Source organism: Bos grunniens, chromosome 11, assembly GCF_055505025.1.
Source record: "Bos grunniens cultivar Pamir isolate PY7600 chromosome 11, Bosgru_T2T1.0, whole genome shotgun sequence".
Taxonomy (NCBI): domain Eukaryota; kingdom Metazoa; phylum Chordata; class Mammalia; order Artiodactyla; family Bovidae; genus Bos; species Bos grunniens.
In genome coordinates, this window is record NC_141175.1 from 95,121,238 (window position 1) to 95,147,352 (window position 26,115).

The following is a 26,115-nucleotide window of genomic DNA, read 5'->3' on the forward strand; positions in this document are numbered from 1 at the left end:
GGTATCTCTTGACTTCCTACTTTAGCATTTCCCCTATGATGAAAAGGACATCTTTTTTGGGTGTTAGTTCTAGAAGATCTTGCAGGTCTTTACAGAACTGTTCAACTTCTTTGGCATTAGTGTTTGGGGCATAGACTTCGATTACTGTGATGTTGAATGGTTTGCTTTGGAAATGAACAAAGATCATCCTGCCGTTTTTGAGACTGCACACAAGTACTGCATTTCTGACTCTTTTGTTGACTATGAGGGCTACTCCATTCCTTCTAAGGGATTCTTGTCCACAGTAGTAGTAAATATAATGATCATATCAATCGAATTTGCCCATCCCCTCCATTTTAGTTCCTAAGATGCTGATGTTCACTCTTGGTATCTCCTATGTGAACATCCAATTTACCTTGATTCATGGATCTAACATTCCAGCTTCCTATGCAGTATTGTTCTTTATAGCATCAGACTTTACTTTCACCACCAGACACATCCACAACTGGGTGTCAGTTCCACTTTGGTTCCACCTCTTCAGTATTTCTGGAGCTATTTATCTCCTCTTTCCCAGTAGCATATTGGACACCTACCAACCTGGGGGGTTCATCTTCCAGAGTCATATCTTTTTGCCTTTTCATACTGTTCATGGGGTTCTCAAGGCAAGGATACTGAAGTAGTTAGCCATTCCCTTCTCCAGTGGACCACGTTTTGTCAGAACTCTCCACCATGACCCGTCTGTCTGGGGTTGCCCTACATGACATGGCTGATAGTTTCATTGAGTTTTAAACCCCTAGCTAAAACTCAATACTCAATGGTGAAAACTGAAACTATTTCCTCTAAGATCAGAAACAAGTCAAGGATACACACTCTGGCCACTTGAATTCAATATATTATTGGATGTCCTAGCCACAGCAGTCAGATAATAGAAAAAATAAAAGGAAATCAGATTGGAAAGAAAGACATAAAACTGTCATTGGTTGCAGATAACGTAACAGGATACTATGGGTAGGAAATCCTCAGTTCAGTTCAGTTCAGTCGCTCAGTCGTGTCCAACTCTTTGTGACCCCATGGACTACAGCACGCCAGGCTTCCCTGTCCATCACCAACTCCCAGAGCTTGTTCAAACTCATGTACATCAAGTTGGTGATGCCATCCAGCCATCTCATCCTCTGTCATCCCTTCTCCTCCTGTTTTCAATCTTTCCCAGCATCAGGGTCTTTTCCAATGAGTCAGTTCCTCACATCAGGTGGCCAAAGTATTGGAGTCAGCTTCAGCATCCGTCCTTCCAATAAACATTCAGGATTTATTTCCTTTAGGATTGACTGGTTGGATCTCCTTGCAATCCAAGGGACTCTCAAGAGTCTTCTCAAACATCACTATACAAAAGCATCAATTCTTAGGTGCTCAGCTTTCTTTATGGTCCAACTCTCACATCCATACATGACCACTGGAAAAATCATAGCTTCGACTAGAGGGACCTTTGTAGCAAAGTAATATCTCTACTTATTAATATGCTGTCTAGGTTGGTCATAGCTTTTCTTCCAAGGAGCAAGCATCTTTTAATTTCATGGCTGCAGTCACCATCCACAGTGATTTTGGAGCCCAAGAAAATAGTCATCACTGTTTCCATTGTTTCCCCATCTATTTGCCATGAAGTGATGGGACGGGATGCCATGATCTTAGTTTTTGAATGTTGAGTTTTAAGCGAACTTTTTCACTCTCCTCTTTCACTTTCATCAAGAGGCTCTTTAGTTCTTCTTTGGTTTCTGCCATAAGAGTGGTGTCATCTGCATATCTGAGGTTGATATTTCTCCTGGCAATCTTGATTCCAGATTGTGCTTCATCCAGCCTGGCATTTCTCATGATGTACTCCGCATATAAGTTAAATAAGCAGAGTGACAATCCTCTTCAAACCTTTCCCCAAAATTGAAGTGATGGAAACATTTCTAAACTCATGCTATGAGACCAGCATTACCCTGTTACTATAGTCAAAGGCACTACAAAAAAAGAAAACTATAGATCAATATACCTGATGAATATGGAAGTAAAAATCCTAACAAAATACTAGGAAACAAAATTCAATATCATAATAAATTCCATATGATCAAGTGGGATTTATTCATTGAATGCAAGGATAGTTTGACATATACAATTCAATCAATGTAGTACATCACATTAATGGAATGATTGTGGGGACATGACAATATCACCTCAACTGATGCTAAAAAAGCATTTAACAAAATTTTACACCTTTTCATTGTAAAAACTCAACAAACTAGGAATAGAAGGAAATAACCTCAACATAACATTTGAAACAGCCAAAAACTGGAAACAACCCAAATATCCTTCAACAAGTGAATGGTTAAACAAACTGTTATACGTCCTTACCATGGAATGCTACTCAGCAACAAAAAGAAATAAATTAATGATATATACAGTAACTGGAGAAGGCAATGGCACCCCACTCCAGTACTCTTGCCTGGAAAATCCCATGGACGGAGGAGCCTGGTAGGCTGCAGTCCTTGGTGTCGCTAAGAGTCATGGACAACTGAGAGACTTCATTTTCACTTTTCACTTTCATGCATTGGAGAAGGAAATGGCAACCCACTCCAGCGTTCTTGCCTGGAGAATCCCAGGGACGGGGCAGCCTGGTGGGCTGCCGTCTATGGGGTCGCACAGAGTCGGACAAGACTGAAGCGACTTAGCAGCAGCAGCAGTAACTTGGGTGGTTCTTCAGAGCATTATGATTTGTTAGGGGGAAAAAAATCTCAAAAGATCACACACTGAATGATTCCGCTTGTTTAACCTTCTTGAAATGACAGAATTATAGACACGGGAAAGTAGCGGTGGCCAGGGCTTAGAGAGAGAAGGGACTGGTGGGGAGGTATACCACGAGTGAGTATAAAGTATTATATAGATCTTTGTGGTGGTGAAATAATTCTGTATGTTGATATCACTGATGACTATATGAATCTGTAGTTGATAAAATGGCATCAAACTACACACAACCACTGTGCAGTGTCAGTTTCCTGGTTTGGATATTGTACTATAATTATGTAAGAAGCCATCGGGAGAGACTGGGTGCAGGGTGCATGCGACCTCTCTTGTACTGTCTTTGCAGCTTTCTGTGCATCTGTAATTATTTCAAAATAAAATACCAACATGCACTGTCACACAAAGCCCTTGGAAACATGGCGCACTTTATTCTGACGGACGAGGAGTTGACATCATAGCCATACATTCTCACCAGAAGCATGCGAGTCTGCCACTTAAGAGCTTCTCTTCTCTTGAACTATCATTCATCACACATCCTCCTTCTACAGTCCTGGCACATCACTTCGGCAGCCAGGATCTTTCCCCATCTTGCTTGTTCCTTTCTCTCCCTCCTCGACTGTGTTCTGGAGTAAATTTTACTTCCATCTGTCCCCTCCAACAATTCCCTCACACCTCCACCTTGGGCTGCCAATCATATGCGATGTAGCTGCTCCCACGGCAAGGTAACCAATCAGAGGTAGCCATCCTTTTTCCCATTGGGATAAGCATGTGACTCAAATTGGACCAATCAGAGACCTCGCAGGAGTTGCTATGTGAAAACTGTCCTATGGGTTCAGGGTGGAGCATTCTCGCTGCTGCCTACCTTTGAGGGCACCACTCACAATGTGTCCTACAAAACATTTCTCTCAGAGGGAATCTAAGGGTGAGTCCCAGAGGGAAAAAGCTGTGGGAAGGAAGGACTTACCAAAATGTCAAAGTCTAAAAAAAAATCAAGTCTACACGAGGCAAGGCAAAAAGGGCTTCTCTGGGTGGAGACAAGCCAGGAAGGAGAGGACTATAGCCAAGCAGGTGGGCCTTGCCCAGGCACATCTGCCTCCAAGACCACCCACATTCCCTCACAGGAGCATGATGCCCTCACGTGGGCCAGCAACCTGGCCACAGGGCTGCCAGCAGCCAAGGATCCCCCACTGTGCCTCTGACAGCCCCCCGGGGCAGACCCAGCTGCTTCCAAATTTGGTGTCTTAGCGCCACACTCCCATGGAAGTCTTTGTGGGCTCACACATGCTCCACTACTGTGCAGCATGGGGGATCTGATGGAGGGGGGCAGAGGCTTAGAGCACTAGGGTTCAGGAGGATTCGGAGAGGCATTCTCATCATGGGAAGGCCAAGGTTGCAGGGACTAGAATAAGTATCTCCTGGGAGGCCAGAGTCCCTCGGGGTGGATGAGGCCAGCGGGGCAGACCAATCCGGTGAAAGGAAAGTGGGGCAGGAGATAAGCAGCGGAACCTGAGGCCCAGCTTGCTGCTTCGCCATCACCACCTCCACACCGTGCTCAGGGCTTCAGAGCCTTTGTGAGGAACAGAGCCTGGCTGGCTCAGCTGAGTACTCAGGCTAGTCAGGCTTGTTTTTCCTTTAGCCCCCAACACAGACACACACAGTCCTCCTCCCGCTCCCCCTGCCCCAGTCCAAGACCCAGCCCACAGACTGGCTCTGGCAGAGTGCTGTCTCTGCCCTCACCTAGCCACCTCACTCGCTGGCCCTGAGGCCCTGCTTTCCCCTGCCCTGTTCCTGGCGCCCAGCCCCCGGCCACCCCAGGCAGCCAGGCCCAACCAAGGCAGGCTGTTTTGGAAAAGTGCTGGGAGGTGGCAGAATGTGCGGTCTGTGAGTTCCCTCCAACCTGGCGCCCCAACCCCTGGACAAACAGCGGCCGTGTCGGCCTGTCCACAGCGGCCTGTGTTCTCCTTCCAGGCCAGGAGATCCCAGGGGCAGGCAGCCGTGCGGGAGACGTCACTGGCCCGCTGGGCCCACGGGGGAGAGGCCAGGACAGACTTGGTGATGACAGGCCAGCCACCCGCCCAGCCGGGCCCTCCCACCCCGTGGCAGGGCGGTCAGACCGAGGGCAGCCCGAGGACCAGGCTTCCTTCACCTCTGCTGCCACACAGGACATTCCACCGGGAGAGATGGAATTTACACTCTGAAAAACTACTGCCTTCCACTGGCACACTTCCTGAGGGAAGCTGGGGGTGTCTGTTGCTGCTTCTTGCTGGCCCTGGAGGCCTCAGTCTGAGAAAGCCCTTGGGTGGGGCCTGTGCTGTTAGGGCCAGGTGGTCCCCGTTCTGGCACAGGACATCCTCTGCTTCTGCATGGTTCTGGGAACATCCCTGCTATGCTGAGACTCTGCTTCAGCTTAAGGAAACGGGGGATCACCTTGCTCTCCCCTCCCCAGGGTGGAGGTTAGGGCTTGGGGAGTACAGATCGGGGTGGGGAAGCAGAGCAAGGGTGAAGCAGCCTACCGGTGGCACTGCCCAGGAGATGCTGGTGATGCCCCTCTGGGTGGCCCGGTTCTGTGACCCAGGTTGTGAGAGGCCCTGTCTGGGCTGAGGTTGGGTCTGACTGATTGTATCAAAAAGAAACACTGAAGCCACAAAACGGCCTTTTTCAGGCCAGCTCAGTGGGGACTTTCACTCCCCAGGCTCTGAGGAAGGGCCTGGGCACAGACAGGGTCTGGGACTGGCCTGAGCACTGTGAGGCTTGGTGCTTGCCAGGGCTGGGCCCCCCGGTGCCTGGTGTAGCTCCAGGGACCACGGCTTTGCTACTCACTGCCCTCTCTCCCTCCCCACCCCCAGCCCCTTGTTCTAGGGACTGCCCTGGACGTTCCTTGTCTGGCACTGGACGATGTGTCTTTTGCAGGGTCATCTCTGGGCTCTATGACAGTCACAGAGTTTGAGAATGGGCAAAGAGGACATGGTTTTAGTCATCAAGTGGGCTTAGGGACTCCTGTAGCCTGTGAGCTCTTCACTGTCCAGCCCTCAGCGTGCCTGACTCTGTTTAAGCCCTTTTGCAAACTGATTTGGTCCCAGAATCAATGCGTTCCTGTGACACCCATGAAATAGCCCTGAGAAGTGCCTCATGGAGTGTGAGACTGGAAGTCAGGAGAACTGAGTTCTGCTCTCCTATTTGTCGTGTGGCTGTGAACATCCATGTCCTCACTTGTGTAAACAAGCTGGACTCTGCAGCACTCTGGTTGCCAAGACACCTGGCCCAGCCACGCGGCCAGGACTCAGCTCCCAGTCATTCCATCCCACATCAGGCTTCTGGGGCCAACGACCATCCAAGTACACCCTCCACTCCCTGGGGGACCTGCTGCTCCCAGGACACAGCCACAGACCTCTGTGTGCCTTCACACGGGGAGTTGGGGGGGGGGGGTGGCCTTTCAGGACCAACCCTGAGGGGAAGACCTTCCTCCCTGAGAAGTGGGTGGGACTGGGTGTTGATGAAGGGACTGTGGGTGGCCAGGAGGACCCTTTCAGGGAGCTGAGAAAGAAAGCAGAGGCCAGAGAGCCAAACGAGGGTGAGTCTTCACGGTTTATTATGGAAGCCTATAAAAGAGCCACATTGAGTATTTCCAAAATCACAAAATGCACAACATTTTTTTAATATGCAACATGGAATATTATATACAGTGTGAAACCACACGACGGCAAAAACACTCACACGGCACCAGGTTCATATCAAAACAAAACACACAAGTGCTTTTTTTCAATATTAAAACAACTGTGATAAAAACATATTAATATTTTGAACCATGTTTACAATAGAGGAAACACTTCATATTTTACTAAATAACAAATATTTAACAGCAAAAACTTTATACTAAATATCTATTTTGAATTATAACAAAAATAGTACTTATAATAGTTTATAAAGACAGACACAAAATTATAACATTTATGAAAAAACAAGTTTTGTGTATAAAATTAGAGCGATTTGGGCAGAGTCAAGATGAGGCCCAGAACACAGATGCCAGCGCCCAACATTGAAAGTGCTTCAATCCGCAAGCCCATGGCGTGAAGAGCTCTGTGGGGTTCTGTCTCTTTAATGTCAAGTTACAATAGTAGGAATGGTAAGTGAGAACACGTCACCCATCTAATGCTACCGCTCTAAGACCTACGACAAGCACACAGACACGGATGGATGTAAAGAGGAGAGATGGATGAGCCTCGACATGGAAACCCTCCTGTCAGCCAGTCAAGAGCTTTCTTCAGTTCTATTCTTAACCCCTTTGAGACCCAGTGGGGTAAGTAATCCTTCTTCCCTCCCTCACAGGGATCCTCTGTCTTGCCTTCTCTGCCCCTCCCAGGCTGGTGGCCGAAAGTGAAGGCCACTGAAGCTTCCCACAGCCCTCCAGCTCTCTGCTCCTTGCCAGGGCCAGGCCTGGCGGGCTTCCTGGTGAATCTGCACTTACTGCAATCAAAAAGCAGTCAAAAAACAATTGGTTTGGGATAAGATGGGTCAGCATAGAGGAGCAAGGACCTTCCAGAGACTGGGCTTTGTGTAGGGGATAAATTTTGGTGCACCATGCAGCTGTTTTGCAAGCTTTGATGAGTCCTTAACATGTTTTTTTGTGGGGTATTTTTTGCCTGTTTTTCAGAATGGGGTGGGGGGAAATTGATAATATTACTATTTTTTTAATGTCAAGTTTTGTCAATAATGTCTGTGCTGCACTGGCTTTTTAAATGATGGAAAGGTAGGAACCGAATGAAATACTTGAGAATGGGTGTCACAGACCAGTCCGTGGGCACAAACCATTCCCGTAAAGCCCAGCACAAGGTAGGTGTGAGTGGGGGCAGGAGTGGAGGTCTGCCACCTGCCCACTGAACGCCTTTGGGAAGCCACTGAGTCACTGCTGCGGAGAGCCCAGCGGGGGCACTGGTGCCCCGCATTATTCTTCTGTGTGTGTTTGATTTTCTCCTAAAGAGGATTCATTGCTTTTATAACATCAAAAGCCAACAGAGAAACATGAAAATCAAAGAAAAGTTTGGAAACAGACAAAATCACTGAGAGACTCACCAGAGGCCCAAAACCATCCCAGGAGGCATCCCTAATTGCCAACACTCAAAATGCCAGTGGCAGGAGCTATTCCTCCTCCATCCCCTGACCGCTCATTTTCCACCAAATCACTTGACAAGTCGCACGTACCCTCCTCCTCGGCTCTCGCTGCAGCGCTCCCCACAGCCACCTCAAGCCACCACGGCCGAGGGAGGGCTGCCTTCTGCTCTCACCTCCCCTGGCTTCCATCTGGTCCCCACACCCCTGAGCTGGGCTAAGCAGACAGTGGCATAGAGGTGGGAAGGGACTTCAGGGACACCTTTCCAAGGGCAAAGGGAAGGGTCAAGGGAGGGATGACGGAGGCCCTGGCTCCCCGTCAGAAGAACCCGTATCCTTCTCCATACTCACCAGCCAGAGTGGGGGGCACCGCGGTGGACAGTGACCACGTGGGAGCCGGCAGCAGCCCCCAGGGCCCCTGTGCTAGAGGTTTCCGACAGAGCAGGCGGGGAGGCAGTGCGCCATCTCCCCATCTCCCCTGGGGACAAAAGCAGACCCACTGGATCTCACCTCGGGGGTGAGGCTCCGAGGTTGAGCCCACAGAAGGTCTGGTGCCTGGGGGGCTGCTCGACCCTTGGCCAGTGGGGGCAGGGGCTGGGGGTTGGCCACTTGCAGAAGTCCTGCCTGGGACAGCTGGGATGGAAGCCAGGGGATGGCAGAATGCTTGTTCCAGTCCCAGTAACACCAAGAGTCGGTTATATCAGTGAATAAATATGGGGGGTGGGGTACGGGGGTCAGCCCATGGGCAGAGGGCCTTGGGCGTGGGTGTACAGGGAGCAGGGTGGGCTCTGAGCCGCCTGGTGGAAAGGTGGGGGTGTCAGTGCGCGTGCCCAGGGCCACCAGGGAGGATGCTGGGAGGACAGGGCCTGGGGCTCCTCTGCCCCAAGGTCAGAAGAGAGAAAAAGTAGCAGCAACAGGTAATTTCAAACGTCCCAGATGGCAAGGGGTGGGCCTCCAGGCTGGTGACAACCCATCCCCGCTCTGCCAAGGGTGACTGGCATTCTATTACCCACAATGCTGTTCCCCGCGGGCACGGGTGGCCACGCCGGGAGGGGCACTCGCCTGTCTGAGCCGGGGCAGCGGGGGCGGGTGCTGAAGAGAGGGCCACAGGGGGAACCTCTTTTTCTCCCTCCCCATGGCAATCACCTGACCTCAAACTAAGAGTCCAAAAGAAAAGGGAGGGGAGAGACCAGGTCAGAACATCACAAGCAAAGGCTGCAGCACAGCCGACGGTTAACACTGTGACGGGCATGCGGGGCCCCGGGGGGCCGGGCCCTTTCCCGGGGGACTAAGCTGTTGGGAACCAGAGAGACTGGAGAGAGGCAGGGGTCGGGGGAGGGCCCCACCCCGGAGGCTGGCCCCCTTTTGACTTGGGGCAGGTTTGCAGGTAGGGGAACAGGGGAGGGCAAGGCTTGGGGGCCTCTCCCTTCCCCGGGCTCCAGCCCCACCCGCACACAGGTTTATACCCTTCCAGCGCTCCCACCCCGAGGCCTGGAGCCTTAGACCGTGGCGCTCAGCATGGCCTCGGTCTCTGGCAGGATCTTGTTCTGGTTAGAGTCCAGGCCAAAGAACTTGACGCTGAGGCCGTCCACGGGGTGCAGGACGGGGACTAAGGTGATGCGGGGGAAGGTCCGGGTGGCCAGCTCGAAGCGGCTGGTGCTGGCCAGCTCCACTGCCAGCACCTTCAGGAACAGCTTGGCCAGGTGCTTGCCTAGGCAGGTCCGGACACCGCCGCCGAAAGGGAGGTAATGGAAGCGGCCGTCCTTGTCCTCACTCCGCGCCTGGCCGAAGCGGTCGGGGTCGAAGACGTTCACATCCTTGAACACGGGCGCCGTGTCGTGTGTGTCCCGGATGCTGTACATGACGCTCCAGCCTTTGGGGATCTGAAAACCCTGGAGGCAAGGTAGGGGAAGGGACGGGAGGGGGTGGTGAGAACCAAAGGGGGTTTCAGAGGACCCAGGACCTTCTGCCTGCCAGTCTCCACCCAGATGTTCCCACTGTGGTCCCAGGGGCCTGGCCAGGCTCTCCTTTGGGCATGTCAGTCCACCTATTTATAGATGTCTCAGGCAGCTTCACAGGACACCCAGGGGGGCTGCATCTGACCCAGTATTTGGGGCAAAGACCCTCCCACCAGCCTGAAAGGTCCCTGAAAGTCAGCATCATCTCCCCACGAGACTGAGACTGAGGTACCCCACGGGGAGCTGGTCTTTCCCGTCGGCCCGCCCCACAGCCCATGGGAGTCTCACGTCGAGCTCGAAGGTCTGCAGCACGGTGCGGTACCCGCCAGAGACCGGCGTGAACAGGCGCATGACCTCCTTGATGACGCAGTCCAGATAGTGCAGCCCACTGAGCGTGTCGAGGCGCAGCGTGCCCTCGCAGGGGCAGCCGCCACTGTGCAGGAGGCCCTTGGCCCGCAGCTCCTCCCGCAGCTTCTCCAGCACGGCCGGGTGCTTCAGCAGCTGCATGATAAGCGAGGTGCTGGCGCTGGCAGTGGTGGCGTAGGCAGCAAAGATGAGCTCCAGGGTCCCATCCTGCAGCAGCAGGGAGGAGGAGCCGCTTGCAACCTGGGTTCAGCCTGGCGGCAGCCCCTCTTCACCCATATCCCCCCGACCCTGGGGCCATCTATCTGAGCCCTGGTGCTTCCTCTGAGCCTCACATTGCTGGGGCGTGTCAGCCACGGCAGACATAGGTCCAGTCCCCTGGCTGGGCAGAGGCACTAGCTTAAAAGTCCCCTGGGGCACAGCTGCTTCCCACTCACTGCTGGATTCCAGGGCTGGCCATCGGCCCTCATCAGTGCAAATGAGCAAATCCCAGGGAGCAGGCACTGTTTGGGCCAGTAGAGTGTGCTGCAGGGTCTCCAGCTGGGCCTCCACACTGGCAGCCCCAGCTCTTCCTCCCTCCTCGGGAGACGGAGGGAGGTGGCAGGTGGTCAGGAGAGCTGAGGGGCTAAGGAGGCAGGAGGACCTGGGATGGGACCTGCAGTGAGAAGGCTGAGGCGAGGTGGCCCCCTGAGGACTTAGAGCCCCTCCAGGGCCCTCTGGGGAGCAATGGTGCCCCATGAAAAGGTCTCCCCAAACCGTCTCATTCCAAGCCCTGCATTTTACAAATGCGGACGCTGCGCCCAGAGACCGGAGTGAACGAGTATGTCCCTTACTTGCCATGGCACTATCTACAAGTCACAAAACTTCTTATGAAATGGGGAAGTCTTTTGAGCTCCTTTCTGGCTCATCAAAGATTTATAAACAACCAAAAAAAGGGGAAGCAGAGACAGGGATGGAGCAGTCGGCAGTTCAGTGTCCACGGGCACCTGGGAAGCATGTGGGCAGCAGAGTCTAAGTGAGGATGAACATCCGCCTCAAGAAAGGGTAGGCAGGAAGCCTTTCTTGGAGCCCAGAGAGGACAGTCCCGGGGCTGGCAGCCCAGCTGGATTTGGCCAGTGCTAGGCAGGCTGTGACTCCAACTTGAAAAGGTTGCTCCTCCCCAAGGGCTGAGGCCGCCCTCCAGCACGTGGCTTCTGCTGGGCCTCATTTCCCTAGGTGAGCTCCTAAGGCTACTGCGACCATGAAAGGCACTGCAATAGTGAATACTGGTCGGGGGAGGGTTGTGGGTGAGGAGCAGATGAGGGGATTGACAATGTCCCTGATGCCACATCTGTTCGGGATTTCTAGGATCCAATTTCCAGCATCTTTACCAAAATGGTAGAGGGAATTGTGGTGAGAGGGAGAGCCTGGGGCCCAGCTGCTGTGGGGACCAGTTCATCATCAGGACTCTGTGCACAGCAAGTCATGGGGACGGAAGGGACAGCCCCACCCCTATGGGTGCACATGCAGTCCCAGGGTAGAGTTCCGGCACTTGCGCTGCCTGGGCCGGGGGTCAGGGGGCCCCACCTTCAGCTCCTGCATGGTCATCTCCTTCCCGTGCTCCTTGCTGCTCTCGATGAGGATGTCCAGAGCATCCGAGTAGTCCTTGCCCTGCGTGCATTGCAGCTTCTCCCGGATTGCCTTTTCCAGGCCCTTCTGTAGGGTCTGTCTTGCCTGAATGCCCTGAGGCAGGGAGGAGGCCATCAGGTTACCCAAGGGGAAGGGCAGGGTCACCAAGGGCCTCCTCCCAAGGTCTGGCAAGGTGTGGTAGGGAATCCTCTGAGAATTTCCCATCTAAGTAGCAGAGAGCCCAGGTGAAGGGTCCACTGTGCCCTCCCACTGAAACCCCTCTCTGCCAATGTGACCAGTGACCAGCTTAGCGGTCAGTTGCCCCTCCCCGAGGGGAGCTCACGGATGCCCATCTCTTCTCTTCCCAGGCCCTGGGTGCTCACCCGCCGGTAGCCACTAAAGGGCAAGTCAACGGGCAGAGAGAAGACGTTCTCCACAAACTGCTGGTAGACCTCGAAGAGGTGCCCCAGGTCCTCCTCGGGGATGCTGAAGCCCAGCAGCACTCGGATGGCCATACGGAAGGTGAGCTTCTGAGCCTCCTGGTACACGTTGATGGCCTCGGGGTGGCTACTCCAGGCACGCAGCGTGTCCTGGATCACCAGCTGGATCTTGGGCAGGTAGCTCTCTAGGGCCTCGTGGCTGAAGATCTTAGAGAAGACCTGCAGAGGAGTGAACTGGTCAGATGGACTCAGCCCTGCCCAGCCGAAGAGCAGTCCCCATGACCTCGATTAGGGAAACTCCAGGTCCTTGCCCTGACTAGCCTCAGGCCTTCCTGTCTCCAGTCAGAGTCCCTCTGCTGGCTCCTCCACTCTGAGCCCCCCTCCCACTGCTCATGTCTTGAAGGGAAGGCAGGGGAAGGATGGAATTAAAACAGTTCACAGAGTTGGGACATTCAACATCACTCACAGGGTGACCTGAGCTGTCCTTTCTTACTGAAGCCCCAGAAAAGCATGTGCTCCAAACAATGGCAAAGCCCGGAGACCCGGCAGTCCAGCTGCCAACAGGTCTGCAAGGCCATGTGGCCATACCAGCACGAGGGGCAAAAAAGAGGGGGCTGGGCAGGGCTGGAGGGGAGGCTGCTCCTCCGCCGCAGGGGCCATTCCTGAATGCCTAGGTCAAGGCACAGATGTGCCCAGCAGGAAGAGAACACAGGTGAGTGGACTGGACGAGGAAGAGGTGGAAAGCAGGAGGTGGCTCTTTTATTCCACTGATGGGAGAACAAGAGAGTCTAAGGCTAGACTGCAAGCAGAACTTCCTGAGACCCAAGGCTGCTCTCACTCCCTGCGAAACACCTATTGGGTGGAGATCCTAGGGAGTCTGTTACTGTGCCATCCAGAAGTCTTCATTGTGACCGGGTCTGGAGGCATGGGAATGGAGGTAAGGCTTTTCACCTCAAAAGATCAGAAAGCCAAACAGAAGGTCTTTTAATTCCCTGCATCTTCCCAGTTCATTTTAAGTAGCCAGTGAGTCTCTGCTTCCACTTCCCTTGCTTTCTGTCCTCGCAATTCCTGAGCAAAGAAGTCCTTAGCCCCCCTGCCCCTCCTCACCCAGATGCCCCTGTGCACGGTTTCACGTTGCTGCCCAAGGTGTAGAGGAGAGGGTGAGATGTGAGTTTATTTACTGGTGGCCTGTGGGTCTCACTGGCAACCAACAACCTCTAGCCCCAATCCCTGGAGACAGAAAGAAGGGGTGCCCCCACCAATGCCAAGGGAAAGGTCATCAGGAAAGGCAGAGAGGGGAGGGGCAGAGCAGAGGAAGGAGACAAATATCCCTCTAGCCACCCCCAATCAGCCCCACGCAAACCACACACACGCGCCCGCCCTCCCCTCCTGCCCCCAAACACAACCACCGCACAAACTGTAAATGTGAGAATTTCCCCTGCAGTCAGCTCAAGAAGGAAAAGGTAACATTTTCCTGGCCCCGGCCCTGCATGGCTAATGGGAGGGCTGGTTTGCAGAAATAACAGGGCTGGCCCTTCAGTGGCCCAGCCAGACGCTCACAATAGCACTTTCATTCCGAAATTCCCGGTGGGCAGAGGGAGGGAGGGGGGAGGGAGGCCGGTGAGGGGCAGAAAAACCAGCACTGTTTGGGGCTGCTCCTGCTACTAAGGGACAGCTGAAATGTAGCAGGATGAGGGGAGGTGGCAGGGGCAGCCCAGGCCTGGCCAGGTCACTCACACCTTGCTCAGCTGTGGGGGCCCGGGGCATTTCCAGGGCCACCTCCCTCCAGCGTGCTCTCTGCCTCAGCACCGCCCCCCCCCCCCAACCCTGGTGTTCTTAGGATTCCAGGTTCCACTCCTGGTCCAAGAGTTTTATGGGTAGGAGCAGGGCACTGCCCCAGAACCCAGCACCAGCTGACTAGGGGCCCTTATAAAATAGCAAACAGCCCACAGAAAGTGGTCCATGGGAGCCGAGCAGGCTCATGAGGGACACAGGATGATAATTCTGTGGCTGCCAGGCCTCTGTGGGGAGGCTGGAGGTAGGGCAGGCAGGGACGGTGGGGGCATCATGCCTGGCCAGAGCCAGCCGGTGCAGAGCAGAGTCAAGGGCACTACCTTGAAGAAAACGGAGCAGTGGCTGGTCAGGGCCCCCAGCACACAGAAGACCTGGCCACAAAAGTGGGCATGTGGAGGGGGAGGGGGAAGCAAGCAGAGGTCCACGCTGACAAGGATCAGCCAAAGTCAAAGCCATCGAGGCTCCTAAGATGCAGTGGTGGTGGTGGTTTAGTCGCTAAATCATGTCCGACTCTTGCGATCCCGTGGACTGTGGCCTGACAGGCTCCTCTGTCCATGCAGTGGGTGGTAGAAAAAGGCAGGCCTGGCACCCGGAAACCTGAGTTTTAATCCCAGATCATCCACCAGCTCACTGTAGGATCATGCCCAAATCACCTCCCGGCCTCACAGTTTCCTCATCTGTAAACTGGTGAGGCTGAACCAGGTGACCTCTGAGGTTCCTTTCAATGTACAAATCACATAAACACCAATATCCACGTGTCCCTAAGTAGACACTATCCCTTCAAAGCCCAGAATCTGGTATAATCACATGGTATAATTGCCTGCTGGGCCCCTACTCACACACTCTGTATGGGCTACAGTGGCTCAGGAGGGGTCACTCCAGGGCTATGAAACAGGGAGCTCTGAGGGACCCCACTGCACCCCAAGGAGTGGCCAGGCAGGACCCAGGGACAAGCCCTGTCCTGTCCCAAAGGTTACATTCCCTGCGCCCTCTAGCGATGGCTGGCTGAATTGCTCCTACTCAAGCCTTGGGAGCCAGGGACAACAGGAGGGACCCAAGGGGACCTGGGACTGAGCAGAACGATTCCAGAGCAGGGGGTCCACACCTGACGTCCAAGTGGGAAGGGGCCCTGAGCAAGGCCAGAAGCTGAAATGACCCCAGGATGCCTGAATCTGCAGGCTCGTTGAGGTGGGGCTTCTGAAAGAACGGCAGCCCCAACCAGGGCCCTTATCTTGACCCATCCAGGAGTCTAACTGGATGCTCTGGGATCCCTTTCCTCCTGGCAGTCCCATGATTCTCCTTAGAGGGCCCCTGAGGGGGAAAAACTACCCAAACGAGAAGCTAAGCAAAGGCAGGTTGCGGGCACTCCAAGCTCAAGGGGCTTTGCTCCGTGGTCATGAAGACCACGCTCTTGCCTCCTGCTCAGCCGTTCCACAGGCATCGAGGCCTCCCAGGCGCCGGGAAACTCCAGGGCCTCATCCCTGGGACCGTGCCCAGGGTTAACAACGCGGGCGCTTCCCAAAGCTGGGGCAGCCCAGAAACCACCGCCCACCACAAAGCCCAGGAGGAGGCGGAGGTGCTGGCCAGGGCAGAGGAAGGCCGGGGCTCATGGGGGCGGGCAGGGTCAGCACTCGGGCACTGGGGAAGGCGCCGGCGCAGCAGCTCTGGGTGAGGAGGGGAAGGGTGTCTCGTGGCCCCAGAGCCCATGGCCTGACCGCAGTCGCAGCGGGAGCCAGGACTGCTTTGTTTCCCTCTGGGGCTTCCCTGGGAATTCCCACAAGTGAGCCAAGAATGCTGGACAAAGGTCACTGGGAACCAGCCCGGCTCCAAAGAGCCCGGCAGAGAGAGCAGCAGGTAGGGAATGCCCCATGGGGTTGGTGCTGGGAGGGCAGGGCGCGGGAGACCTGGGAACTTCAGGCACAGACGCCAGAGCAGGATGGGCTCCGGCCTTGAAGGATGACATGCTTGGAAACCCTCCCCCTACCTCTACTGGCTTTCCCAGCAATGCAGTTGGCTCAAGACCCCTCATCCCTGGTTCTTCCTCTCCCTGGAATAAAAGTGGATTCCACAGTGGGGGCTGGGGTAACCACCAGGGGGCTTGTCAAGGCTCAAATTCCCTGTGATTGTTTCTGCAAATGTCTCCCTCACACCCCGAGGCCCCCCTCCCCACATCTCACCCTGGTAGGGGAGTAGATCCCCAGGCCCCCAGAGCCCTCTGCTGACCCACTCAGCTAGATAACTGCCCCTTCACAACTGGATGGATGCAGAGAAAGATGGGCAGCCTCAGAAGCTGGAAGAGCCGGAGAGGGAACCCACTCCCCGGGCCAGTGACTCAGACTGGGAGGAATGGAAGCGGCTGCCCGGGAGGGTGGGGGCCCGGGCAGGCCACCCCGCCAAGCCACCGGAGCTGCAGCCTGCGGAGTGGAAAGAATAACAGAGGGCGGGTAGCCGCCGAGGCAGCTGTCCGCACAGCACAGGGGTGACGCCAAGGTGTGTACTTTATACTCAAGGAAGGGGGAGGACAGGAGAGGACGTCACCCCTTGGCTGCCTGGCATTTCCACTGGACCTCCACTTCACCTTGGCTGCCTCCTGAGTCAGGCCCCACTCAGACCCTCTGATGGGGAGGTGCTGGCCAGACACCCACCTCCCCCGCCCTGCCCAGCCTGTGCATGCCCTTCTGGGTCCTCAGCACCTGTGGGAACAGTTTCTGTCCCCGGTTTGAGTCCAGCTCTGACCGTCTCCCCTAACTCTTCCACACACAACAAAAGCACCCAGTGCGTGAAGGGAGGGCAGCACTTGGTACATCCCTGCTGGGCCATAGACTCTGAGAAGGTCTTCTCAGACCCTTCTATCCCTCCTCCAGCCAGAGACAAACCCCCTTGGAAAGCTGAGGCCCAAAGCAGGAAGAGCCTCCCAAGGCCACAGTCCCAGGCATGACTGGCCACACTCACCAGGGTCCCTGAATACCCAGCCTCCCACCACTCCAAACCCACTGAGCCAGCCTCTACCAGTCCTGGGGACTCCAGTGTATCTATGAGCCTGAAGGGGACACTCCTCAAGGGCCCAAGTTTATTCTAAGGGTAAGGCCAGCTGTTTTTGGCTACTCTGGTTTACTCTCAAACCTTGTCAGCCCCTGGGGCACACCCCCAACCTCTGCCCTTCAGCCTGGGGCACCTGGAACAGATACAGCAACCGGCATAGAGGGCTCAGGGCCGGAGCAGACCCCGGCCAAGCCTCCCTGCTGCCGGCCAAGGCCACAACTGCCTCCCAAGGCTGGGAGAGTGAGCACATACCTCAGCATCACAGTCTTGGATCCATCCCTCCCTGGGAGGAGGACGCAGGAGGGAGAGGGAAGGGAGAGGACAGCCCCCACACCACTTGCCTCTGCCCAACACAAGGGTACACAGAGGGAGGAGACCACTCCCAGGCGCCCTGGCAGCCAGCCGTGGGCACCCTCCCCCGCTGACCTTCAGAGACATCCGCTCCTGTCAACCGCCCCCTCAGAGGCCCCTGATGCTACAGTAACTTTTGGTGAAGGACCTCCGCTGGCCAAACAAAGGCTCTGAGCCTATGCCGGAGGTGGGGGAGGCGGGGCAGCTCCCAGGAGCAGGGCTGCCTGGCCATTCACTGCTTTCCCATTCAACCCAGGTAGGAGCTTCTGCCCTGAGCCAACCCTGATGGACATGACTTTGGAGTCAGAGGCTGTGCACTGGTTCAAAGAACACCTGGAGCCGGTCTGAGCTGGCCTCCCTCAGGATCCTGCAACCGTGGCCCTCTTGGCTCTGCCTCCTGCTGAAGCACCTCCTGGTCTCTCTATCCTGACACAAATCCCAGCATACACAGGATTTCTGAGAGAAGTGCAATGAGCCTGAGCTTGAGCTCCATCCCCACCCAGGGGGCCGAAAGGCTAAGTCTGTGAGGAGCCCTAGGTGGGCGGGCAGAGTTTCTTAATTCCTACCCCCAAAACCTGAGAAGCTGTTCGCCTATCTCAGTCATGGCCACAGAAGTCCCTGAGCCAGGGGTCAGAGTAGGAGGGGCAAGAAGATCACTCCTAGGGTCTCTCCAGTCTAGAGTTCCAAAGCTAAGTTCATCCCTGAGATGCACTATGATGCAGAGAACTCCAAGTTCTCCGGCAGAATCTCAGGGCCACTGCCTGAGATGCCCTGAAGATGCTGGCTCTTCGGTGTAAAGCAGCCAGGCCCCAGCTCCAAAGAAAAAGAGGAAATGTCTGATCCTGTGTGTGGGCTTCGGCACTGGATGTTTCCAGGATGACGCACAACAATCCCCTGTCCCCCTCCTCTGTGTCTCTGGTAACCCTCCCCTGATCTTCTCTACTTCTCTCCACGCACTCTTCCAGGGCAACCCAGCCTCTCTGCACACATAGACAGATGTAGTCCCTCCCCTCAAAATCAGAGACTCCCCAGGCCCCAGGGAGGGGAGGCGTAACAGAGGAGGGGGACGGAATCTGAGGTGGTGGCTGTGACGACATTGGCCTGGAGTCCTGAGAGGATTCTGTTAGACTGGGGGAAGTGTTCTCCCTGGCAGCCCTACCCTTCTGGGCCCTAGACCACCAGGGCAGCCTGGACAAACACCTGGACTTCAGCGATGACTGTGAGGAACCCCTTCCCAGCACATCTGGTCAGACCTCCCAGAGAAGGGGTGGGGTACCTGCCCCAATGGAAATTGTGACGCTCCTAGTTCCCCACCAGCAGGGCCTCACTACACCTGGGCCCCACTGCCTGCGAGTACATGCTACCCTCGGCAGGGTAGCACTGCTTGCAGTGCGGGCTGGATAAGGCAGCAGGAGTGCCACGGGGCAGCCCCAACCCTGGCCAAATTGGGTCTACCAGGCACTGGGTCCAGCAAACAGGCCATTCTCTCCAGGACCCATATGTGTGCTCCTGAGTATTCTCTTCTCATCCCTCCAGCTAGATTCCACTTTTCAAGGGCAAGGACCTTGCCTTTATGTTTTTATACCTACCTTCTGTGTTTGTTTCTAGCCCAAGCCCTGCTATTTAACTCAGTAAACTTAAGCTGACAGAACACCAATTAATGATCTGGGGGAGAAGGACTTTTTCATCTGTCTTTTTAACATAAGACACACACATGCCACATAACAAGACCACCACCTGTACACACAGAGGGTCCCCAAGTCTCAGTCAGGATGAGCTGGTCTTTGGCTGCTCCCGACCCCCAAGGAGCTAGAGGGCAAGGGTGCCAGGCAGAGGGACACTATCCATGCCTCCTCTGTGATCCAGCTTTCTGGCCTCTCAGGTCCCACCACCTAACCCTGTCCCTCAGGCTTCCTTCCCTGAGGATTCCTCCAGCAGCATTCTTTGTGTTCCCCCTCCCCCACCCTCCCGGCCCTCCTTCCAAACGGACCACAGAAAGCCAAACCCTCGGGGGCTTTCCAAGAGGGCCCTGCCCCACCTGAAGGCCTACAGCCAAGTCAAGCAGAGGGTGAATGCAATTGCAAGGCAAGAGCCTCCCCGCAAACCTTCCACATCCCCAGGGTCTCACACTCAGGTCCTGACCAAGCTTTCTTCCTCCCAGCACCGCCCCCACCCCCACCTCCAACTCCACCCTCAGCTTCTGGCAGCCCGGGGTGGGCAGGGCTGAGTAGGCTCTCCTCGATGGCTTAGAAAGGCTCTTCCCAGAGATGCCAGTGTTGCAAGCCCTGCCCTGTCTTTTCCTCTTTCCCGATCTGTTTCCCGACCTCTGGGAGTTGGTGATGGACAGGGAAGCCTGGACTGCTGCATGCAGTCCATGGGGTCGCAAAGAGTCGGACATGACTGAGCGACTGAACTGAACTGACCTGTTTCAAGTCCCTCAACCTCTCTAAGCCTCAGGGTCCTCTTCTGTGGGCGGAGGACAAAAATGGCTTTCTAAGCCACATTCTTTGGAGCTGGGTTTCTGAGTCTCGGGCTCTCTCCTAACTCTTTAAAATAAACTTTTGGTGGAGTAACACCAAAAGAAAAAAAGAAGTGTTTGGCAGCCCCCTCCCCGCCACTCCCGAGAACTCTCCCCATCTGCCCCCGGGCTCTGTTAGCTGCTTCCGGCTCCAGTGAAGCAGCTGGAGAGACTACTTCAGAAGCCCCTTTCCCAGCCCCTGAAATGCGTGCTTTTCAGGGGCGGGGTGGGGGTGGGTATGTGCAGACCAGTCCCCTCTGATTTTTCCTCCTTTTGTCTGTTACGAAGAACTACTCTTCGCGGGCCGTTCGGAAGACATCGAATTCTATGGGATGAATTCCTCCGTTCACACACAGACTTCCGGCGGAGGGGACTGCCCACCGTGGCCGTCTCCTGTCTCCCGGGCTCTGCCATTCTTCCCAGAAACCACACGCTGCTTCTCCCTTTCCTCTAGGTTTCAAACCTGGTGAGTCCCCTGACCCAGTGGAAAAAATGAAGGGAGGGGAGGTCGTGCAGCGCCGCCTTCCCCTGTCGCGGCCGCTTTAAGCCGGCGGGCCGGCGCCCCGCCCGCCGGCGGCTCAGCTTTCGGGTTACTGCAGTTCAAACAGCACGTGCCGCCCGCGCTCGGAGCCGCGGCGGCGGCGCAGCCCTGGGAGGGGGCGGGGGAGGCTTGCTCCGTGCGCGCTGGCTCGCCTCCTCGCCTCTTCCAGGCGCTCGGGAAATCCACAGGATAAACACCCACTTTCTCTTCCTCTTTATGGGAGGGGGGTAGGTGCGCTTTGATCCCCCGCCGCCTCCTCGGCTGTTATCCCACCCCTCGTACTTCCCCCTCGGCCAGATCCGAGCGCGGTGGCCCAAATTTCACCTCGCCCCTCCCAGGCAAGGCCCAGCAACCTCTGTCACAAGGTGCCCCCAGCCGCCTGCGCCTGCTTGCGGTGCCCTTAAAGCAACCTGCAGCAGGGGAGGCTACGTGTGATTTTAGAATGAGCCGTTTCTAGTCCTCGGGATTCCAAGGGGCGATAAGGAGGAGCGCTGGCCACCGTCCGCCCTCTCTTTTTGTCCAGGTTTGTGGAGCACGGCGAGGACAGGCTTTGGACGCCCCTATCGCCGCATGTTCAAGTTGTCCAAACCAACTCCCAATGACCCTCCCTTTGGGCCTGGTAGCGCGCACGGTGCGGTGGGTCAGCAAAAGGGCAGACCCGGAGGAGGCCTGTGCAGGCCCTGGATCTGGGGTCGCAGCTGTATAGGCAGGGAGCTTCGGGATTCTCCCGCATGGTGTGCGAATACGGGTGCGGATTCTGGTGGGGACGTCACCGGGGCCCCAAGAACTCCTTACTCCGAGGGGGTGCACGCGAGAAGAGGATCAGAGCACGGTTGCGGAGCTCTTACCTTGCGCTTGTTCCGGTGGATATCGCCGATGGAGTTGGACACCGTGTTCGGGCCCAGCAGCATGCGTGTGCTACGTGGCCACTCGGTGCTCACGAGGTGGTGCTCGCCCATGAGGATCTTGCGTACATTCTCTGCGCCCGTCACACGGATTAGCGGCCGCCCGAGCAAGTGCGTCTTGAACACGTTGCCATACTTCTCCCTCCGCGACGACTGGAAGCCAGAACCCTACAGGGGCCACGCAAGAACTTTCTCAGGGCCCACAGCGCTAGATGGGACGTCCAGGAGGCCCAGCCTCGAGGGCCCGCGGGGGAGGGGCGGAGGACCCCCACCTCGGGCACCAGTTCCCTGCCCTCCCCTATCCCACTCACACACATACGCACGCACGCACGTAGGTTTTATTTTTCATAGCATGCACGAGAACTGGGAAGTGGGGCCTAGAGGATAATAAATAATGCAAGGGGGCGAGAGGCCCAGGGCACCCCGCGGGAGGCTTTTTAGTAATGACTTGCGGGAGGGAAAAGGTATCACGGACCGGACCGCGAGACCCTAAACTAGAGCCTCCGCCTCCCCCCTCCCTCGCCTCGCGCTCGGGAGACTCTCGGAATAAATATTTCCAGGCTCGCGGCCACGGGCTGGCGAGACCCCGCGGGGTGGCCGCAGGCCAAAGATTATTTATAGCGGCGAGCGGTCGGTGCCCCGAGGCAATCACTACAGATGGGGGTTGGGGTTTCCTCCGTTCGCGGGTGTGGGCCTCGAAGGGACCCGGCGGCCCTCTGAGAGCTCCGCAGGGTAGAGTCACGGGCCCGGAGCCGCGATTTTCGAATGCAATTTGCCCCGAAATAACTGAGCAGGACTTTCGTCGCCGCCTTGGAGTTTGGAACTGGAGCGCAGAGGAAGGCGCTTCCCGCGGGGCGGGGCGGGGCGGGGCTGGGCGGCCGTCACAGGTAACCGGATCCCCGGCGGCGGCGCGAGCCGAGCAGAGCCAGGCCCCGGCCCGAGCCGGGCGCTCGGAGGAGCTGGCGGTGCTGGCCCCGCGAGGGTACCGGAAACCGAGGGGACCTCCGAGGGGCGGGGGCAGGGGCGTCCCGCTCACCTTTGACGTCGTTGCTCGCCACCCAACCCCGCATTAACCCTTCTCCAGCCGCGGCTACAACCCGGTGAAGGGGGAGGGGCGCCACCTGTCAGGCTGTCCCGCCCGCCCGCCAGCAGACGTGCAGATGCGGGCTCCAGACCTGCGGGGTCATGCATCCCCCGAAGGGACCCTCGGCTTCCTCTTTTCCCCGGTTGGTCCCCCTCCTCACTTTCCTTTCTTCGGCGGAAAAGTATTCGCCAGTTAGATGTGTACACACCCCAGCCCCGCCGAAAAGTGACTCTGCAGAACCCGGAGCCCTAATCACTTTTCCACATGTGCCTCCGGCCCGGGCGCGCGACAGGGAGCGAGCCCGGAGCGCCCGCGCCTCCAGGTTGGCGGGTGGGGGAGAACTCCCGCCACTCTGCGGCACTTCTAGGCGGCGTCTACCCCTTTAAGAGAAATCAAGGCGAGGGTGGAGGTGCGACCAAAGGGGGCTGAGGAGCGGGGCTCCTTCACCCTGCCCGAGGTACCGGTCTCTCTCACTCCGTCTGACTCTCCTTCGCTCCTCTCCTGCGTTTCCTCTGTTTTTCTTTTCTTTCGACACAAAAGTTGGGTTGTGAATTTTCCGAGGTCGCCGCCGCCTTTCTCCCGCCGCACCACCCCCCCGCCTCTGATCTGCCTAACTATAATTAAAGTGCGTTTTTTGTGGTATTAATAAAGGGTTATTTGTCCGCCGTTTCCACGGTCTTCACAAAGAGGACTTTCATAGGGGCGGCCGCTCGGGCCGCGAGTCCAATTTATACAAAAATGTTGTATTTTTAGCCCTGGGCTCTGTTTAGATGGCGCACGGTGGAAACGGAGAGCCCTTGGAGGTCCCCCAGTAAAATCTGATAAATGACTCCGAAAAAATAAAGCTGGGATTCAGAGGGTTCCCATTAACCCCTTCACTGCTCCTCTACACGCATCTCTCATTACCCGCCAGCCCGGAGGGTCAAGGGGCCCCCGGGGGCGGACGGATGGGGAGGCGTAGGCCTGCTTCCCCCTCCCCATCTTACATGCGAGTTGGACGCGGAGCCCCAGAGGCCCTTGTGGGATTCGGAGAAAAGGTCAGGGGGACGTTGGTGGCCGGGGGAGGGGGGGTAAAGAAAGGGGGGGCCAGACCGCGAATTCGGCAGATTGGCTATAACAAGGCAGGGGCCGACGCCCCTGTGAATTATTTTATTTCCTAAATTCTCGGCCAAAAGCCTAGACCACCGCTGCAGTTAACCCTTTAAGTGTGTTGGCACAGGAGAGGCTCTGGGGATTTCTTCACAGCGGTGGGGGCGGGGTATGTAGGTCTCACTGGTTGATATGAACCCCACCTTGCCGCACGAACCCCAAAGAGATGAGTTTGATTCGGGACTTGGGAAGACCACTGGGGAGAGGAAGCTCGCGTACCCCTCCCGCCCCAGCTCTGCTGTCAATTGGCTCCGGGCGGGGCGGGGCTGCGCTGGGTGTCTGTGTGTGCACGCGCGGATTGCACGCGTCTGTTAATTTCAAGCCAAGCTTTCGCACTTCTAAACCCACAGGTCTCTGCCTTCACCTCCCGCCTCAGCTTTCCTGGGCCTGGACTGTCTGTTTCAGTACAGCCATCCTTCTAATTCTCATCAGCATCTGCCAGACAAACCCGCGTGCACACGCGCACGCAACACACCTCCCGCGGTTAACCCAGAGGACCCCCATCCCAAAGAAAAACCTGCTGTTTAACACATTGCAAAAGCGGTTGTCTAGCGCTTGAGGAGGTTAATTCCAGATTAATTTCCCCATTACCTACCTGGGTCTGGTCCCCGACAGGCCCACCCCCATTATCGCCGTCAGTGTGGTTGTGCGGCGTCTAACAACAAACACAAACGCTCTCTATGGATCTCACACACCTCTCCCAAGTTCCTCTCCCCTGCTAAACTGTCCCCACCCAGTAAGTAAATAGACCCTTTTCTCCGAAAGTCGAGAAACCTCGGGTCTCAGGCTTCTCATTTTCCTTGGGTTACCTCCTTCTTCCCCCACCACAAAACACACACACTTTCTCGAACCGTGGACCAGGGCAGTAGTACCTGGCTTGGCCAGTACGGGACGCGGCGGGAACAGAGCCCGGGTCTTAAAGCGGCAATCCCGGCTGCCACTGGCCCACTCTTTCTTTGCCTGACTCCGTTTTCGGGTCCCAGGTACACCGACATAGACAGGGAAGTCGACAGCGACTGGGACGGGAACGCTAAGGAAAGGCGAAAGCGGCTAAGACGGGACGCCCCCTCCGACTCGCGCGGCTCGGGAAGCCCCCGGGACGCTAGACGCACCCCTGCTGAGTCGCTCGCGGCTGGAAAAAGTCGGTCTTGGGATCCAGGGACCTCTCTTACCACCCCCTTGAACCTGCGCACCCGGCGCCAGCGGGCTCAGAACCACGCCACAGGCGGGCCGGGGAAGCCCGGGCGGCTCAAGCGGAGAGGAGGGAAGGGGCGGGGCGGGGACTGGTGCCTTCAGGCTCCCGGCGCCCCCTGGCCGGCCCTCGGCTCCATCCGCCCGGTGCTCGCCGTTAGTGGAACCTGGAGAGCAACGGAGTGAGTGCGCCCTTACCTGTAGCAGCCAGTGGCCGGTCTCTCCGATGAGCGGGAAGCCCATGGAGCCCTTAGGGATGGGCAGCTTGCAGCTCTTGTCGCGGGTGGCAGCCCAGCGCAGCTGCCACAGCTGCTGCGACACGGCCAGCAGCAGCGTCACCGACACCAGGCACGCGGCGAGGGTGGCCAGCGCCGACACCAGCTCCAAGCCTTCAAAGAGCATGTTGGCGGCCGCTCGGGGGATTGGCTGTGCGGGCCTCGGCGGGGGAGGGGAGGGCCAGACGAGAAGGGACGCGAGCGGCGGGGGAGGGGAGGCTTCGGCCGGGGGTCCTGGCACCTCCAGCCGAAACAGAGAAGGAGCAAGGGGCCGAGGGAAGGGAAGTGGAGGTTGTGAGGGGAGAGCAGAGGGGGGCGGGAAATCGCCTAAAAGAAGAGAGAGAGGAGACACGAGGCGACTCGGAGTGTAACTTTGTTTGTTTGTTTGTTTGTTTGTTCCCTTATAGCGGGCTTAGGGGTTGCTCGAGGGGTGGCGAGACGAAGTCGTGAATCAAGCTGGTGGGTTGGCTCTCCCCGCAACCATCACACTCGGAAAACTTGGGGAAAACTTTGTCCAGCGGGAGTCTCTCTCGTAAGCCCCTTCCCCTGTTTGGGAAAAAAAGAAGAAGGGGGACAGAGAACTAGCGGAGAGAAAGTGCGATGGATTTGTCAAAAGTTTTCCCCTCAAATTCCTAGGTTTAAAAAAAAAAAGGAAAAAATCCTGAATCCCCAAATTCCAACGAACCCAGAAACTTTGGGTGCAAGGGGGAAGGCTCCCCGGCTGAGGCGAGTGGAGAGGCCGAGCTCAGCGCCTCTGGGCTGCCCGGGGCGGCGCGCCGGAGCCCCGGAGCCGCCGCTGCACCCCCGAGGAGGGCGCGGCAGGCGAGGCGGCGAGGCGGACGCGGGTGCGGAGCCGGCGGCCCGCGGCCCGGACGGGACGCAGCCGGCGACAGAGCCCCGGGCGGGCGCTGGGGCGGCGGCGGCGGCGGCGGGCGGGAGGGGTGAGGCGGGGTGGGGTTGGGGGAGGAGGTGAAAACCCGAGCTGGGCTATTGTATCAATTAAGAAAAGGCAGTCCGTCCCGGGACGCGGTCT

General features: G+C 56.7%; 1 protein-coding gene across 1 annotated transcript; it reads right to left on the reverse strand.

Moving 5' to 3' along the window:
- Window positions 1-6,329: 6,329 nt before the first annotated feature.
- On the reverse strand, window positions 6,330-25,868 carry CYP26B1 (cytochrome P450 family 26 subfamily B member 1). The gene is made up of 6 exons (XM_086323882.1): window positions 25,006-25,868; window positions 21,327-21,551; window positions 12,176-12,451; window positions 11,751-11,906; window positions 10,110-10,394; window positions 6,330-9,755 (listed from the first exon to the last, which is right to left on the reverse strand). The coding sequence occupies exons 1-6, from the start codon at window positions 25,207-25,209 to the stop codon at window positions 9,363-9,365; spliced, it is 1,539 nt and encodes a 512-aa protein (XP_086180008.1). The 5' UTR covers window positions 25,210-25,868; the 3' UTR covers window positions 6,330-9,362.
- Window positions 25,869-26,115: the final 247 nt, after the last annotated feature.